The sequence below is a fragment of the Tachyglossus aculeatus genome, chromosome 4 (assembly GCF_015852505.1).
Source record: "Tachyglossus aculeatus isolate mTacAcu1 chromosome 4, mTacAcu1.pri, whole genome shotgun sequence".
NCBI lineage: Eukaryota > Metazoa > Chordata > Mammalia > Monotremata > Tachyglossidae > Tachyglossus > Tachyglossus aculeatus.
The window spans coordinates 57,838,629-57,856,519 of NC_052069.1; the positions used below are offsets into that span (position 1 = coordinate 57,838,629).

Below are 17,891 nucleotides of genomic sequence, written 5' to 3' on the forward strand. Positions count from 1 at the left end.
CAGTGAGACATCCAAGTAGAGTTGTCCTGAAAGCAGAAGAAAAATTGAGATTGCAGAGCAGGAAAGCCATCACTGCTGGAGAGGTAAATCAATGGTAATAATTATTATTATTATTATCAGATGAGTGGAGGACTATGCCAGTATTACGGACTTTTGAGACAAGGCTTATGGTAGTATTATCTATAGTGATTGAAAAGACGGGGAGGATAGGATTTGGGTGGGAGAATGAGCATTTGGACATGTTAAGTGTAAGATGTCAATGAGTCATCCAAGTAGAGTAGTCTTGAAGACAGAAGGAAATGCAAGACTGCAGAATAGGAGGGAAGCCATTGGTGGAGACTTATATCAGTGGTATTTATTGAGCACTTACCGTGGGCAGAGTACTGTACTAAGTGCTTGGAAAAGTACAATACGTTAGAGTTTGTAGACATGTCCCCTGCTCACAAAGAGCTTACAGTCTGCAGACAGAAACAGAGTATATGACAGTATAAAGCTGGGGGGATACAAACTGAGATTAGAAATAAATCAGGAAAGGCTTTCTAGAGAAGGTGAAGGGAGAGGTAGTTGGTATAAATGGAGAATTGAAAGGGACCCAGAACTGAGTCCTGAAGGGCCCACATAGTTAGAAGGCGGAGGGCAGAGAAGGAAGCCTGTGGAAGAGATCTAGGAGCAGCCAGAGAGAGAAAAGGGGAACGAGGAGAGGACAGTGTCAGTGAAGCCACGGTTTGATAATGTTTCCAGAAGAAACGGGTGGTCAGTACAGAATTGAAGGCAGTTGAGAGTCCAAGAGGATTAGGATGCAGTGAGGTCATTGGATTTGTCAAAAAGGGAGGTCACCAGTGAGGACAAGCCAGCAAGCTCACTTTGCTCCTTCAGCCAAGTACGCCATCCCCCTTCATATCCAACAGACCATCACTCTCCCCATTTCCAATGCCTTATTAAAATCGCATCTTCTTCAAGAGGCCTCCCCCAACTAAGCCCTCGTGTTCTCTGCTTTCCGTCCCTTCCAAATCACACTTGGTTATACTCTTAATTCATCTCAACTGCAGCACCGTAGCATATCCTTAATTTATTTTAATGTCAGTCTTCCCTTCTAGACCGTAAGCTCCTTGTGGGCAGGGAACACCTCTATCAGGTCTGTTATATCATACTCTCCTGAGTGCTCTGCGCACAGTAAGTGCTCCATGCTCAGTACACAGTTGGTTTATTTCTGTGGAGTGAAGAGGGTCAAGGAGAGAATTGGAGGAGAGGAAGGTGGAGGCAGCAGGTTTAGACAACTCACTCAGGGAGTTTGGAGAGAAATTGTAGGAGGGAGAGGGGACGCTAAATGAAGGGTACCAAGGGGTTATGGGAAGGTTTGTAAAGATTTTTATTGAGGGTTTCATTATTGATTCAAATCTAGTTTTGTTTTTGGAGGAAAATGTTTGATTTTTGTCCATTCATTGGGTTTATTCAGGAAATCCCCTCCCAGACGGGAAGCTCCTTGAGGGCAGAGAACGTGCCTACCAACTCTCTCCCAAACGCGTAATACAGTGCTCTGCGCACAGGTCTCAATAAGTACGATTGAAATTTATGGTCACTGTTCACATTTGTGCAAGTAACAAGTATCTAGTGTGGTCTCCTCAGTGCTTTGTTTATGCCAGTGATTGTCTTGCTGTAGTTCTTTCAAAGATAGTTCTTCTTTCAGAGAAGCAGCGTGGCTCAGTGGAAAGAGCCCGGGCTTTGGAGTCAGTGGTCATGGATTCAAATCCCGGCTCTGCCAATTGTCAGCTGTGTGATTTTGGGCAAGTCACTTCACTTCTCTGCGCCTCAGTTACCTCATCTGTAAAATGGGGATTGACTGTGAGCCCCCTGTGGGACAACCTGATCACCTTGTAACCTCCCCAGCGCTTAGAACGGTGTTTTTCACATAGTAAGCACTTAATAAATGCCATAAAAAAGATATATTAATCTGCCTATTAATCAGTCACAGTTTAAATTGGAGGGCAGAAGATTTAATCCCTATTTTACAGATGAGGTGACTGGGGCACAGAGAAGTTAAATGACTTGCTCTAGGTCATAAAACAAGCATCAGAACGCCGGCTTCCAGACTCGTGATCTTTCCACTCAGTTATTCTGCTTGTAGTTGGAGTAATTAATCCTATTTGAGCGCTTACTATGTGCACAGATGCTTTCATTCAAGGAACTGCTTTTATGGCGCAGGTATTGAAGATGAGGTTTGTTGATTCTTCCTGTTGCAGTTTTAAGTCACGTATTTTTATATTGCTTTTACTCATTTGCTCTTTTGGTTAGTATGAGGAATATTTGCCGCTGCATGTGCCTCTCCCCCCTGCACCTCCTCTGCCTCCGGAAGAACCCCCTTTACCTGAAGATGATGAGGAAGCATCCAGTAGAGAAGAATCTGAATACGAAAGCGGGGATGATGAAGACCGACAGAGGTGTGTGGTAGCAAATCCTATTTAGATGTTTAGGATCTGTGAAGTGAAGTACTCGTTCGTTAATTATGTGAAACAGAAATCCAGAATCATCTTGTGGTTGGCCATCATTGCCAGTTTAAAGTGTTAGAAGTAATATAAACCTCTTTTTTCCTTTCTCACATAAGGCCAAGAAACTAATCTGGAAGTTAAATCTTTAACTTATTAGACCTTTTGCAAGATCCGTGAAAAGGTTTCCATCTCCTCCGTATTCAAAAGTTATCTCTGAGGCCACACATCAGTTTGTACCTATTTTGAAGATTAGAATATTTCTTCCTAGGAATTCCCTTCTTTGCAATCGCTATATGAAGAGTATACTGTAAATCATTGTTCTCTGAATTTAGAATGGCCAAGCTGATGGAATTAGCCAGTCTTCAGCCAAAAAGACGAGCAGTTACAAAACAGCGCCATGTGAGAAAAAGGCAAAAAATAAGAGATATGTTGAATGTACCTGTAGCTGCACACAGGTAATTTATTTCTAGTTTATGATCTGTAATATAATTTTGAAGAAGGGGTGAAAAGTGTTTGGTTTTTCATAGAATAAAATGATGTGCTTAATAATTTATGTTTTACTTGTTCTTTTAGCTTTCTGTATTACTGTTCTATAATCTCACTTTCTGTTTTACTTAAAATAGTAACAAATAAATAATTCCATTTCCTCCAAAGGAATAAGTATATTTGTGACTTGAGAAATTCCGATATAGAAAAATACAACTGAATGGAAATTGCAAGATCGGATAAAGTTCTGTTACATGCTCTTCATGTAGTTTTTTTTCTTAAATTGTGCCAATTTGCACCTTTGTGTAAATGTAATGTAATAATTTATCCTTGTGTTAAGTTTCTCATCGAAGCGTTAGTTCAGGGACAGAAACATGTACTTGACTATTTGTGACTATTGACTATTAGTAACTATTTGCGTTGATGTGTGATTAATGTCATATTGTTTGTAAACAGTAATTTGCATCCAGCGCTGTTGCCTTCAGATGTCTTTGAGCAACCACAGTCTTTGGGTCCCAAAAAAATAGAATTCCATATATCTGCGGACATACCAGCTGCATTTCTTAAAGGTGTAGAGAAAGAGCAAAATTGTGGTAAGGAATTTTCTACTTCACATTTTTTTATAGTGTTTGTAAAGCATCTGTCCTCTTTTGCCTCCTGACCTCAGTTCTACTCCTAAGGATACCGAATGACATGTTTTTTTACCAATTGCATGGTCCCAAAATGTCACCGTATTTTCTCAAATGCATGCTGTCTACCTTTTTGCCCTGCTTCGTCTTCCATAATCAAGTCCTAAGCTTTCCTCTTCTACAACTATGCCCTCTTTCCCATACCCTGATGTCCAGGATCCTCCTTGAGGACTTGTGCTGCTCTTAAAACCCACAGAATCTCTTTCTGTCTGTCATTAAATAGAAACTAACAAGAGGTATCTTTCTTTTTACCCATTTGCCTTGGGGAGGTTTTATTTACTGTAGCTGAGACATTTCACTGAATGATAGCTAACGCTTTATTGAAAGGTGGGTGTTATTTTAACCTATGCCTCCAACACGAAGGCATACTGCTACTTTAGCCTCATAATCCTCTTCAGATTTTCACATTATGACTAGCTTGACTAGCTTTATATTGATAAAACTCCAAAAATGACTCAAAGGGTTCTCACATGATCATGAATTCTAGGAATTACTTTTTCCTCTCACTATAATTTTTGTCTTGTAGATCTTGAATATTTCTTTCCTTGGTATTCATTTACAAAGTACTTACCCTTCTAAAACCTGAAAGTTTTTTCTTTTTAGTGAATAAACGTTTACATGGTGTTTGACTGTTTTAGGTTTCCCTGCTAACAGAGAAAACACGACTAATTCAGGGTTTGGAAAGATATTCCCAGCTCCCAGCGTGAATGACAAGGAGGAAACTAAAGAGGATTCTGATGAAATGCCATCTGAATTTGTTTCTAGAAGGGAGCTGGAAAAAGGCAGACTACCTAGAGAAGGTATTTTCTAGCAATTGATAAAAATATGTTACCAATCACATACTTTTACAGTATTTTCTACACTCTAAGTGGGTTAGGCAGAATTCTTTTTAAAGTGAGATAGTTTGAATTTTATGCTCAAATTGTTTTTTGAAAAATAACTTAACCTTTTTTTTACTCTTTTCCTTCCAAGAAATGGAATCACTCTCTGTTTTCAAAAGCTATGAACCAGGTGATCCAAACTGTAGGATATATGTGAAAAATTTATCTAAGCAAGTTCAAGAAAAGGTAAGTGGAATTCCTTTAGACACTTTTTCAATGTTCATTTATGGAGCTTTGTTGTGATTCCTCTCTCCTTTTGTTGGATTTTAGGATCTTAAGTTCATTTTTGGAAGATATGTTGATTTTTCATCAGAAACTGAACGAATAATGTAAGTTTTGTATTCCGTATAAGACAGCATTGACTCTCCTGCTCCAGTCAGGGAAGGAAATACTCAGGGCAGAGCACAGGTTGACAGACTGAGAGAGAAAGGGCTGGAATCCTATTTGTGGATATTATAAAGTTGTCCAAGTCATTCACTTAAGAATGGAAAATATAATCAGGAACATCAGCAGGTTGAACCCCGGCCATGTTCATATATAGAAATACACTGTAGATTTTGAATCTTGGAAATAAAGTACAGTGGGCAACTGTCCATTGCCTGTTGGTCAATGGAGCTTGCCAGGTGGCAGCAGAATTTGTCTGGTGGTTTTCCTCTAGAGTCCTATCGTATTGTTCACTAAAACTGGCCTGTGGACTGTTTTCAGTTCGGCTGGGGGTCTGCTCTGACCCATGGTTCTCTGTTTGATCCCTTTTCTGCCGTACATTCTCTGTGCCATAATAATAATAATGATGATGGTGGTATTTGTTAAGCACTTACTATGTGCCAAGCACTGTTCTAAGCGCTGGAGTAGATACAAGGTAATCAGATGGTCCCACGTGGGGTTCACAGTCTTCATCTTCATTTTACAGGTGAGGTCACTGAGGCACAGAGAAGTTAAGTGACTTGCCCAAAGTCACACAGCTGACAAGTGGCGGAACCAGAATTAGAACCCACGACCTCTGAGTCCTAAGCCCGGGCTTTTTCCACTAAGCCATGCTGCTTCTCAGTGGTTCAGTGATAAATGATAGTGGAGAAGGACTATGGGAGATAACAAGAGCATTTTAACATAAAAGACTGCTCAAGGATAGACCCCATTTACCTCTGTGAAGATGCACTATAGTAGGATCCCACTGTCTGTTCATTCGTATTTATTGAGCTCTTACTGTGTGCAGAGCGCTGTATTGAGCTCTTGGGAGAGTACAGTTCAACAGTAAACCGACACATTCCCTGCCCACAACGAGCTTAGAATGTAAAGTAAGGGGGGCAGACGTTAATATAAATAAATTACAGAAACGTGCATAAGTGCTGTGGGGCTGGGGGGGAGTGGGGGAGAATGAAGGGAGCAAGTCAGGACGATGCAGAAGGGAATGGGAGGGAGACTGAAAGGATTGTCAAGAGCTGAATGCTATATGGCCACCCAGCAATCCTGCACAGGGCTGTGGAAAGGGCCTCGTCAGCCCAGTGTGTTTGGAGAATTTTACACTGCCTGGATTCTGCTTGGAGAAGAAGAATGAACATAGGAGAGATAATTAACTGTTTTGGTATTCCATCTTTTCCCTGACTTATCCACATCAGTCAATCATTCGTATTTATTCTTTTAGACTGTGAGCCCAGTGTTGGGTAGGGACTGTCTCTATATGTTGCCAACTTGTACATGTGCTAAAATGGACTCACTCTCCTTCCTAGACTCTTGGGGTTCCAGATTGACCACCCCAAGGCAAAAGCTTGTTTAGAATTCTCCATTTCCGTAGTGGGCATGAACATCTTTTCTTTTTAGGTTTGATATACGCCTGATGAAAGAAGGGCGCATGAAAGGACAAGCTTTTATCGGACTTCCAGACGAAAAAGCGGCAGCTAAAGCTTTAAAGGAAGCAAATGGATATGTTCTTTTTGGAAAACCCATGGTGGTTGTATCCTTTTCAAAAGTCTTAATAATTCTGTCATTTGAAACCAAGAAAACAACGGATGTTACTCTCAAAAAGTCGAGGGTCTCTTGCCAAAATTAGGAAGAGAAAGGAGAACGTGTGCTTCATTTTACAATCAGTGGGAAGTCGAAATTGAGGCCATATGGCCCCAAGTATAACGCCAAGTCTAGTCACCTGGGCGCAGACTTACCCAAATTATTTTTTTTAGGGTTTTTTTTAAAAGGCCCTTTAATTCGATAACTAATCTATTGTAGAAATTCACTTACATGTGCACCAGGCTAACAGCTCTTTTGAGCTTGGGGATGGTGTTTGGAAGAATGAAGTAATGCTAGAGAGGGATGGAAGGGAAGAGAGATTCAGGGGGGAGAAATATGAACAAGAAAAAGAGGAGCACTTCCTCCCTTCTGGTTCTCACCAGGCACTGGGGTGAGCATGAGACGGCTGCCCTGGAGCCATCTGTCTGTTTCCTCTGCCCCGACTTTCTGCTGAGTGGATGCTCACCATGAGACCGCTTGAGAACTGATAGGCTCAGACCAGGATTTGCTCCTCAGGGTCGTGACTGCTTCTAACTAAGAAACAACTGCTTTTCCGTGGTTGTGCTTCCTGGTCTGGCAGCAGCTGCGTGTTTCATTCTCACTGGGCTTGCACCCGCTGCGATAGCTTCAGCGTTGCATTGTGAGCCCCACTTAATAATGATGGCATTTATTAGGCGCTTACTATGTGCAAAGCACTGTTCTGAGCATTGGGGGGGATACAAGGTGATCAGGTTGCCCCTTCTGGGCAGGGAACGTGTCTACCAACTCTTGCATTATACTCCGCAAAATGCTTTGCACAATGCTCCGCACACAGTACGTGCTCAATGAATACCCTTGACTGATGAGCGTGGGTGGCTGTCTCTATACGTTGCCAGCTTGTACTTCCCAAGCGCTTAGTACAGTGCTCTGCACACAGTAAGCGCTCAATAAATACGATTGATTGATTGATTGCTGTACTCTCCCAAGCGTTTGGTACAGTGCCCTGCACACAAAAAATACCACTGGTTGATGATTTCCTCGCTTAAAAATTATGGTATTTGTTACGCGCTTACTTTGTGCCAGGCACTGTACTAAGCGCTAATGACTGGTGTCTGGACAGTGCTCACTCCAAATGACATAAGAGGCTAGAATACAGTTTGCTCATGGATACAACACGCAAGAGATTTTTTTTCTCAGCGACTCTCAAGCACCCGGGCAGAATTCCAGTATCAGCAGTGCTGTTTTCAAACTAAAGGCCAACTTGTCTTTCAGGACACTGGAGCACTGTAATTCACTCTATATGTTGCCAACTGGTACTTCCCAAGCGCTTAGTACAGTGCTCTGCACACAGTAAGCGCTCAATAAATATGATTGATTGATTGCTTAATAAATGCTATCATTATTAATCCCCATTTTACAGGTGAGGTAACTGAAGCACAGAGAAGTGAAATGACTTGCCCAGTGTGTCACAGCTGACAAGTGGCGGGGCCGGGATTAGAACCCACGACCTCTGACTCCCAAGCTCGGGCTCTTTCCACTGAGCCTCACTGCCCTGAGGACCCATCTCCAGATATCAATCCCAGCGAAGAGCTGTGCATAGGATCTGCCCTGAGAGAATCAAAATTTTATTTTGATAAAATAAAATTATCTCCGGGCTTTGGAGTCAGAGGTCATGGGCTCAAATCCCGGCTCTGCCAATTGTCAGCTGTGTGACTTTGGGCAAGTCACTTAACTTCTCTGTGCCCCATTACCTCATCTGTAAAATGGGGATTAAGACTGTGAGCCCCCCGTGGGACAACCTGATTACCTTGTTACCTCCCCAGCGCTTAGAACAGTGCTTTGCACATAGTAAGCGCTTAATAAATGCCATCATTATTATTATTATTATTTGTGGCTCTCTTCCTCTTCCCCAGCTGGCAGGACGGGTTGGCTGACCACCCTGGTTCAAACTCAGCTGATGGCATCACTTTTTTCAGTGCCAAGTTCATGGGGGTGATGGTTTCCTGGGGTGTTGCAACTAATTTAGATGCTATGGGCTATGCATTTTATTTCAATATTATGGTTTATTTGGAGTAAAGGTGGCTTCCTTTGCAAACTCTATATTTTAACAATAGCAGGTACAGCTTCCTAGGCAGTTAGCAGGTAGTCATTTTTTTTTCCCTAATCATTCAAGGCCCTGCTGAGAGCTCACCTCCTCCAGGAGGCCTTCCCAGACTGAGCCCCTTCTTTCCTCTCCCCCTCGTCCCCCTCTCCATCCCCCCATCTTACCTCCTTCCCTTCCCCACAGCACCTGTATATATGTATATATGGTTGTACATATTTATTACTCTATTTATTTATTTATTTATTTATTTATTTTACTTGTACATTTCTATCCTACTTATTTTATTTTGTTGGTATGTTTGGTTCTGTTCTCTGTCTCCCCCTTTTAGACTGTGAGCCCACTGTTGGGTAGGGACTGTCTCTATGTGATGCCAATTTGTACTTCCCAAGCGCTTAGTACAGTGCTCTGCACATAGTAAGCGCTCAATAAATACGATTGATTGATTGATCATTGGTGCTTGAAGAAAATTTCCTTAATGAACCCTTAGCAATTTGCTAGGTCTGCTAGGCCAAAACAGGATTCTAAAGAAGGCAAAAGAAAGAGATAGAATATTGCTTAAGGTAAGTGCATTTAATAGAATAATAGGAAATAAGTATGTTTAAAGACTGATTTCTACAAGAAAAAATATTTCAGAATAGCAATTACGGGCTGAAGGGACTTTTCAGCCTGGCTTTTCAATTGGTCTTCACCCAATCTCCAGTCATGTGTGTATCACAGTATACAATAACACCTTTATTTGCTTGGGAAGAGTCAGTAGTCCGAAGATGATGTGTAGCATTTCAGGCGTGTTTTGGAGGCCTGTTAAAAACTTAACACGCAAGGTCAAGTTCCAAATGATTAGAGATGATTAACATTTTTCAGGGGGGACGTTGAAGTTTTGTGACTTAATCATTTTCTTTTTGTTGATTTTTAAGTAGCGCATAAGGTCAGATTCTCGATCTCTGGTAGGTTGATCCATGATCTGTTATCTTGGGAACGGTGAATTGTATATTTAAAGATATATCGATTATTGCTTTAGAAGCAGTTAGACTAAAGGAAATGTAGAATAATCAGAATTATATCATTTCCATGGCCCAAATTTTCATATGGACTTGGGGTATAATACTATTAGAAATTAAAGAACATTCTTCCCACAGTGTACGTCTGTAAATACAGCACATTATGATGGTGAAAAAAAAGGTTTTTTACACATGCACTCGGTTTCAGGCAAAGTGTAATTACTATAGTGGAAGTTTTAGTTAGCTTGAGATTCTTTGGGGACACAATCCCCATGTTGTAAAAGGGCCTTGTGGTATATCGATTAATAAATGGAAAATCTTAGGTGTGAGTGGGTGAAATAAGGTAGTTTTTTTTTTTACAACTCCCTCCCTCCCCTTACCCCCTCAAAAAAAAAAAAAAAAGACCCTTAGACAAGTAACATAACACTCAAGGTTTTGGCTTCTCAAGCTTGTGTGTTTGTGTGTTTGATCATTGGAAAGAACAATGTTAAAATGTTTGCATAAAGTCGAAATGTGGCCTTTGTTGTTGTTGTCATTATTCACTTTTCCCCCCCACCTCCCTGCCTGTGGGAGTTCAGGGGTAAAGGAGAAGCAGATGGACCAAAATGCCTAAAACCTTCTGCTGAAAAAAAACACCTTTATGAATGAATAAGTGAAAAGCCAGAGCATCCCCTGATGCGCTCTCAGTGAACTACTTGCTTGAGTGTTTTAAGTTTGATTAAAATGCTAGTATTGGTGTAAACAGGAACTTTCCAGTGCATTGTATAGACCAGGGGTTAAATATATATTTTATCAAGTAAAATATATATATAGACTATCATTTCTTTGAAACCAAATGCTGAAAAAACCAAGACAATTAAACTCCGCTCTGCTGTTCTTCTTTAGAAGCATTCCTGCGTAAATACTGCAGTAATACTGTCATGCAAAGTGTATCCTTTCTTGTTGTATCCTTTTTGGGCAGTGTTTTTCTCCAGAAATTTTATATTTCTAAGTTTTGTTTTGTTATTTTTTTTTTCCCTAGTCTAGATGGGGCAGTGACTTTATACTTTCTTGAAGTTATATTTTGGAATACCTCTAATTGAGATGGAAAATTCAACTTAATACTCCATTACATATAATTGTTCAAATTAGCTAAGATTCCAAGACTACATTTCAGTAGCCTTTTTTTTTTTTTCCCAAAGAAAGTCAGTGAAAGAAAGTTAGTGAATCAGGTCATTCTAATTAAACAATTATGACACAATTTAGTATTTTTTCAATTTGCCTCCAAAAATTTGTTTTCCCACAGTGTGTTTTGTTTTATGATCTTTTCATCGGATTAATTAATGTGATTTCACTTAACCATAAGAAAGAGTACTAAATGGGTTGGGAAAATAGAACTTTTTAGTGTTTAATTGCATGGTTTAAGATTGGCCCTTCTAAGAAATGTGGTTGCCTATTAATACATTTACTATTTAGAGCCCTTCACTTCTGAGTCTCAAGTTTACTGTAACCTTCATTCAGTCATATTTGAGCTCTTATTGTGTGCAAAACACTGTGCTAAGTGCTTGGAAGTGTACAATATAACAAACAGGAATATTCCCTGCTCACAGTGAGCTCACAGTCTAGAGGGGAAAACACACTGATAGACATACGTAAATAAATTACAGATATATACAGATATATACACTTTCTCTGAAAAGTGGGTAATTACAGTGCACGTTTGAGAGATAGAGGTTGTAATCTGAAAGCAATCTCCTTAATCCCATGCAACAACAAACCCAAAACTCCCTCATTTAACTTTTCATTTTTGGGAAAAAAAACTCCAGTGACACTTGCTGAGTAGTAATAAAAGTATCTGTTAGTATTCCAGAATAAAACAGATCAGCTGGAAGTTGCTACTAGTTTATGTGCTTCGTTTGCATATTTTAAAAAATCTATCACTAAGCTTCTAATTACCAACAGGATCCAAACTGACGTGATTTACTAATTTTCTAAATTTCCATAAATTTGTTAAAAACACAGTTGTTGCTATTTTTTTTCCTGTTTTCACTTTTAATGGGCTTTTATGGTATTTTAGGTTCCTTTTGAGTTCCATATCTTTCAAGCGTTATCCAGCTAAGAGAAGACCCGAGTTCTCCAGGAATGCTGAACTGTGCGTAATCAACTTTTACCCTGCATTTTAAAACCGCAAATCTAAACACATTTAAATATTGCATCAGAATTTGTTGATATGTTAACTGGCCCTACCTCCTACATCCCCAATAAATTATTTTCATTTTCACTGCTGTGTTTTATGATTTTTGTCTGAATTTTTTGTTCTAATATACTGGCGTACACGGCGTCGATATTGTTAAAATAACTTTATCAAATGCAGGTTTACCTTTGGGTTGTGAAATGGAATATATTGACTATAGAAAAAGTACTTAGAAGCATATGCTGAATGTTTTATTCAGAGTACGTAGGACAAAGGCCACTCCAGAGGGTTGAGTTAATAATAATAATAATAATAATAATAATAATAATAATGATGATGATGATGGCACAGTCTTCTAGACTGTGAGCCCACTTTTGGGTAGGGACTGTCTTTATATGTTGCCAACTTGTACTTCCCAAACGCTTAGTACAGTGCTCTGCACACAGTAAGTGCTCAATAAATACGATTGATTGATTGATTAAGCACTTACTATGTGCAAAGCACTATATTAAGCGCTGGGGAGGTTACAAGGTGATCAGGTTGTCCCCCAGGGGCCTCACAGTCTTCATCCCCATTTGACAGAGGAGGTAACTGAGGCCCAGAGAAGTGAAGCGACTTGCCCAAAGTCACACAGCTGACAATTGGCAGAGCCAGGATTTGAACCCATGACCTCTGACTCCAAAGCCCGGGCTCTTTTCCCCTAAACCATGCTGCTAATAATCTAATCTAATCTCTAATCGAGAGTTAATCAGCTCTAGGAAGGCATACTCACTTGGTATTCTAATAAAGCACCTGTGGGCATTTGGGAATTAGGGGTGATCTGACGCTGTGATGGGCTGTGGCCCAGGATGGAGGTGGGAAAAGGAGATATCTTTGGAATAACTTGAAGGAATTTTATCTGTCTAGTCGTCATCTTTATATTGGACACTTCTCTCCATCAGGCACTCAAATAGAGCAGTGCTTTGCACACAGCGCTTAACAAATGCCATTATTATTATCATTAAATTATAATTTAATAATTTAATAATAATTTTAATAATATTGGTAATAATTTTAACAATATTATTATTATTAAATAATAATGATGGCATTTATTAAATGCTTACTATGTACAGAGCACTGTTCTAAGCGCTGGGGGGGGGATACAAGGTGATCAAGTTGTCCCACGTGGGGCTCACAGTCTTAATCCCCATTTTACAGATGAGGTAACTGAGGCTCAGAGAAGTTAAGTGACTTGCCCAAGGTCACACAGCAGACATGTGGCGGAGTTGGGATTCGAACCCAGGACCTCTGACTCCAAAGCCCGGGCTATTTCCACTGAGCCACGCTACTTCTCTAATTATTCTCTATTTATTACAATGCCTCGTGGTTTCAAGAACAGCAATAGCCATAGCAGCTACCTCATCATCATCATCGATCGTATTTATTGAGCGCTTACTGTGTGCAGAGCACTGTACTAAGCGCTTGGGAAGTGCAAGTTGGCAACATATAGAAACAGTCCCTACCCAATAGTGGGCTCACAGTCTAAAAGGGGGAGACAGAGAGCATAACCAAACATACCAAGAAAATAAAATAAATAGAATAGATATGTACAAGTAAAATAAATAAATAAATAGAGAAATAAATATGTACAAAATGTCAAATGTAGAATATAGCTCATAACACTGTATATTCTTACAATTCCTATTCTGTCACTAGGGCAGCTAAAGTTAGTGCTAGAAATACTAGGCTCTTAATTTGCAATCCAGTTCTCTGTGGGATGGGAATTTATCTTGTTTCTGCCTCAGTGCTTTGGCAAGTACTTAATAAATGCCATTATTATTAATTCCCCTGCACCTCCCAGTTTCTGATATTGCAGCAGTAGCGTTTATGTGTTTTCACTCTTCAGTGTGTGTATGTTTTTCTCGGGCTGCTCCCTTTTTAAATACCTCTTGGCACCTTCTGGTTGTTAAAAGTGAATTGTTCCAGGGTCACGAAGCAACCACGTGGGACAACCCGATTACCCTCTATCTACCCAGAGTGTTTAGAACAGTGCTTGGCACTGTCTACTTGTTCTGTTTTGTTGTCTGTCTCCCCCTTCTAGACTGTGAGCCCGTTGTTGGGTAGGAACCGTCTCTATACGTTGCCGATTTTTACTTCCCAAGCACATAGTACAGTGCTCTGCACACAGTAAGCGCTCAATAAATAAATATGAATGAATGAATGTGCAGACATAGGTTATGGAAATTAATCTATTTCTCCCTACCATTCTCTTTGTCCCATTTAGGCTATGAGCCTTGTCAGACTGTATCTGACCTAATTAACTTGTATCTTAGTGCTTAACACATAGTAAAAGCTTAACAAATACCTTAATTGCCATTTATATTCTTGTTCATCCTCCTCCCACTATTTGAAAAGAAGGTGTCTTCCAATCTCTTTGGTAATTGCAGGCTCCTTAAGGGCAGGGAATGCCTTGCTGATGTGCTTAGGCAGGGCTCTGCACAAAACAGAAACTTAGTAAATACAATTAATTCCTGTACTTTCAGGATTAAGGCGCCTAAAGGGCAGGGAATGCCTTGCTGATGTGCTTAGAACAGTGCTCTGCACAAAACAGAAACTTAGTAAATACAATTAATTCCCGTACTTCCAGGATTAATGCTTTGGTGTGTCCTCTTTCTGCCCTTGATATATCTCATCAATCAACCAATCAATTGTATTTATTGAGCACTTACTATGTGCAGAGCATCTCCATTAATGCCCCCTGGAGTAAAGAGCTGAATTACTTTATAACTTGTAATTTGTGTACTTTTCCTCCCACGTTTTATTGACATCTGTTTCTAGTTCAGTCCTTCTCAATCATTGTGCCTGGGATGTGGCCATACTGCTACCTTAAATTTCACTGTCATCATCATCATCAATCGTACTTATTGAGCACTTACTGTGTGCAGAGCACTGTACTAAGAGCTTGGGAAGTACAAGTTGGCAACATATAGAGACAGTCCCTACCCACCAGTGGGCTCACAGTCTAAAAGGGGGAGACAGAGAACAAAACCAAACATACTAACAAAATAAAACTGTACAGAGTGCTGCATGTAGTTAATCCAGCATGCTACACCCAAAGCCCAGATGCCACAATCAGAGACTTGAGAATTACTGAACTACTGATTAGAGAGAAATAATTGTGGTATTTAAGTATTTACTGGCACTGTACTAGGCGCTGGGATAGGTACGAGCTAATCACTTGGACACAGTCCATGTCCCAAATGGGCCTCACGTTCTTAATCTCCATTTTACAGATGTTGATGTTGATCATCATCATCATCATATTTTTTTAAGCACTTACTATGTGCCAAGCACTGTTCTAAGCACTGGGGGAGATACAAGTTTATCTGGTTGCCCCAAGTGGGGCTCACAATCTTAATCCCCATTTTACAGATGAGGTGACTGAGGCCCAGAGAAGTGAAGTGACTTGCCCAGGGTCACACACCTGATAAGTGGTAGAGGTGGGTTTAGAACCCACGACCTCCGACTCCCAAGCCTGGGCTCTTTCCACTGAGCCACACTGCTTCTCTGAGGAACTGAGGGATGGAGAAGTGAAGTGACTTGTTCAAGGTCACACAGCAGTCAAGTGGCTGAGACAGGATTAGAACCCAGGTCCTGAATCCCTGGCCTGTGCTCTAACCACTAGCCCACTCTGCTTCTCAAAAAGCTAATGAATTAGCAGATAAGGAAGTAGGTATTTCTCAAGTAGAGTGCTCTGCACACAGTAAGTGCTCAATAAATATGATTGAATGAGTGAATGAATTTGTTACACTTCATTCCCCAAAGTTTCTATTTGGGGCCTGATAATTCTTACTTCCAATTGTCTTTAAGCATTAACACATTGGTCACATATGAAGTGTACCAAATGGAAATGAATTCACATAAAACACTGTTTTCACTGCTTTAAAACTTGAAGTGTGAGAGTGTTACTTTGGAAATTATATTGGCTGAAATGAGTCAGTCAGTAATTCACATGAAATCAACTTTGAAGTTGTAAGAAACCGTACTCATTTAATGGTGGTCTTAACTTGGGTTATTCCTGAATAATGTAACATCCTCAGGAAATCCATTTATTTGCTATTAATTTTCAGCAAAATAATCTTCCCTGAATTAGTCACTTTCGCTCCTTGAGATTAAGGCTTCTTATCTGCATGATATAAAAGTAGGAATAAAATTTGATATCCCTATATTCAGAACAATTCCTGGAAAATAGGATTAAGAAATCAACCCATTGTATTAAGCACTCACTGAAGGTGGGGAGAGTGGTCGGATATGAAAAGAGGAAGGGTGTCCCAGGCCAGAGGCAATACATAGGCTAGAAGTCAGAAGTGAGATAAATGAGATTGAGTTACAGTGAGTAGATTGGCATTAGAAAAGCAAAGTATGGGCTGGGTTGCAGCAGGAAAGCAGTGAGGTAGGAGGGGGCAATGTGATTCAGTGCTTTAAAGCCAAAGGTGAGGAGTTTCTGTTTGGGGAGGGGACATGGGTGACCACTGGAGGTTCTTCAGGAGTGGGAAAATGTAGGAAAATATCCGGGCAGCAGAGTGAAGTATGTATTGGAATGGGATTAAGTGGAGTGATTAAGCACTCAGGAGAGTATAATATAAAAAAAGTCATATAAGAAAGCCAACCAGGATCCAGTTGATCACTGTGAAGGTCCCAGTAATCCTAGCCAAGCCAGATTGCCAAACAATAACGGCCGAACTCCAGTTTGAATCAACATTACAAATTAGAAAGAATACCAGTAAGATACAAAGGGCGAGATTTAAATAATGGCATTTAAAGCCACTGAATTTTAAACTGCAAATGTACATATAAGATATGTACTTGTACATATCTATTCTATTTTATTTTATTTTGTTAGTATGTTTGGTTTTTTTCTCTGTCTCCCCCTTTTAGACTGTGAGCCCACTGTTGGGTAGGGACTGTCTCTATGTGTTGCCAACTTGTACTTCCCAAGTGCTTAGTACAGTGCTCTGCACACTGCAAGCGCTCAATAAATACGACTGATGATGATGAAACGTAAAGCTTAACTGCTTGACTACCAGAAGTCACTCTTGTGCTCAGTTGCATCAACATCCAAGTCTTTGCTGGGTCGAAGTGGAGGGAAAAAATTGTAGACTAAACCCCAGAGCTCACCTCATTTTCCTTTGTATCCTAGGTATCGCTTAACTAGAGAGAAATAATCACCACATGCAGCTCTTCTGTCTGGGTTCCAGGAGAGGAACCGGGGGCAGCCAAGTCAGCACCACAGAAAAACGGGATTTTTTTTTCCAAGTTCCCTCTGAAGAAAACTGCTCCCACACAGAGAGAGGACTTCTTCCACTATTGGCAGAGAAATTAAACTCCTCTCAGAATGATCCAATACTGTTTCTTGGGCAAAACCAACCCCTGTGCTCCCAGGTTTTGTAGTTAATAATAATTATTATAATAATAATGGCATTTGTTAAACACTGGGCACTGTTCTAAGAGCTGGAAAATAATAATGATGGTATTTGATGAATGCTCACTATGTGCCCAGCACTGTTCTAAGCGGTGGGTTAGATGTAAGATCATCAGGTTGTCCCATGTGGGGCTCACAGTCTTCATCCCCATTTTGACCGATGAGGTCACTGAGGCACAGAGAAGTTAGGTGACTTGCCCAAAGTCACACAGCTGACAAGTGATGGAGCCGGGACCTCTGACTCCCAAGCCCGGGCTCTTTCCACTAAGCCACGCTGGCCCTTTCTTCCCCTGCAAACTCTTTCCAGCCTTATAGCCAGGCCTATTTGGAAGGATTTTAAATTTAAGCGAAGTGTTTCAATCAAGGCCTTATCATCTAACGACATGTTATAAATTCCATAACCAAATGTCTTCTCTGTATCCTTCAAATCTAATGAAGCATATCACTGAGATTACAGGGTAGGAAGAGCTCACTATACCTAATTCATCCATCTGATCCAGTTTGACCAGTAGACGTGGTTGATTTAGCAGGATTTTGCTCCCTGTGGTAGCACTGCCTTGGGCACAAACAGTGACAGCATCCCTCTTCATCTTGTTCCACTCAAATCCCGGTGTCTGTGTGTCATTGAGT

At 40.5% G+C, this 17,891-nt stretch overlaps 2 protein-coding genes across 6 annotated transcripts in view; both read left to right on the forward strand.

Moving 5' to 3' along the window:
• RNPC3 (RNA binding region (RNP1, RRM) containing 3) overlaps positions 1 to 17,891 on the forward strand; it is a 49,216-nt gene that overhangs the window by 21,479 nt on the left and 9,846 nt on the right. For 2 of the 5 annotated variants that reach the window (XR_005450353.1, XR_005450354.1), the window contains exons 7-15: positions 2,293 to 2,438; positions 2,819 to 2,941; positions 3,429 to 3,565; positions 4,300 to 4,461; positions 4,634 to 4,728; positions 4,813 to 4,871; positions 6,361 to 6,493; positions 9,114 to 9,186; positions 11,681 to 11,755. Coding sequence is in view for 2 of the 5 variants with exons in the window: in XM_038744760.1 (XP_038600688.1) it covers positions 2,293 to 2,438; positions 2,819 to 2,941; positions 3,429 to 3,565; positions 4,300 to 4,461; positions 4,634 to 4,728; positions 4,813 to 4,871; positions 6,361 to 6,493; positions 9,114 to 9,173 (915 nt within the window). In the remaining 3 variants the exon portion in view is untranslated. Of the gene's footprint in view, positions 1 to 2,292; positions 2,439 to 2,818; positions 2,942 to 3,428; positions 3,566 to 4,299; positions 4,462 to 4,633; positions 4,729 to 4,812; positions 4,872 to 6,360; positions 6,494 to 9,113; positions 9,187 to 10,509; positions 11,190 to 11,680; positions 11,885 to 16,979; positions 17,222 to 17,891 lie in introns of those variants that run through there. The other 3 variants (XR_005450352.1, XM_038744760.1, XM_038744761.1) reach the window with 3 other exon arrangements.
• LOC119926616 (pancreatic alpha-amylase-like) overlaps positions 11,238 to 17,891 on the forward strand; it is a 49,522-nt gene continuing 42,868 nt past the window's right edge. The window contains exon 1 of the mRNA XM_038744759.1: positions 11,238 to 11,755. The gene's annotated coding sequence lies outside the window, so the exon portion shown is untranslated. The remainder of the gene's footprint in view (positions 11,756 to 17,891) is intronic.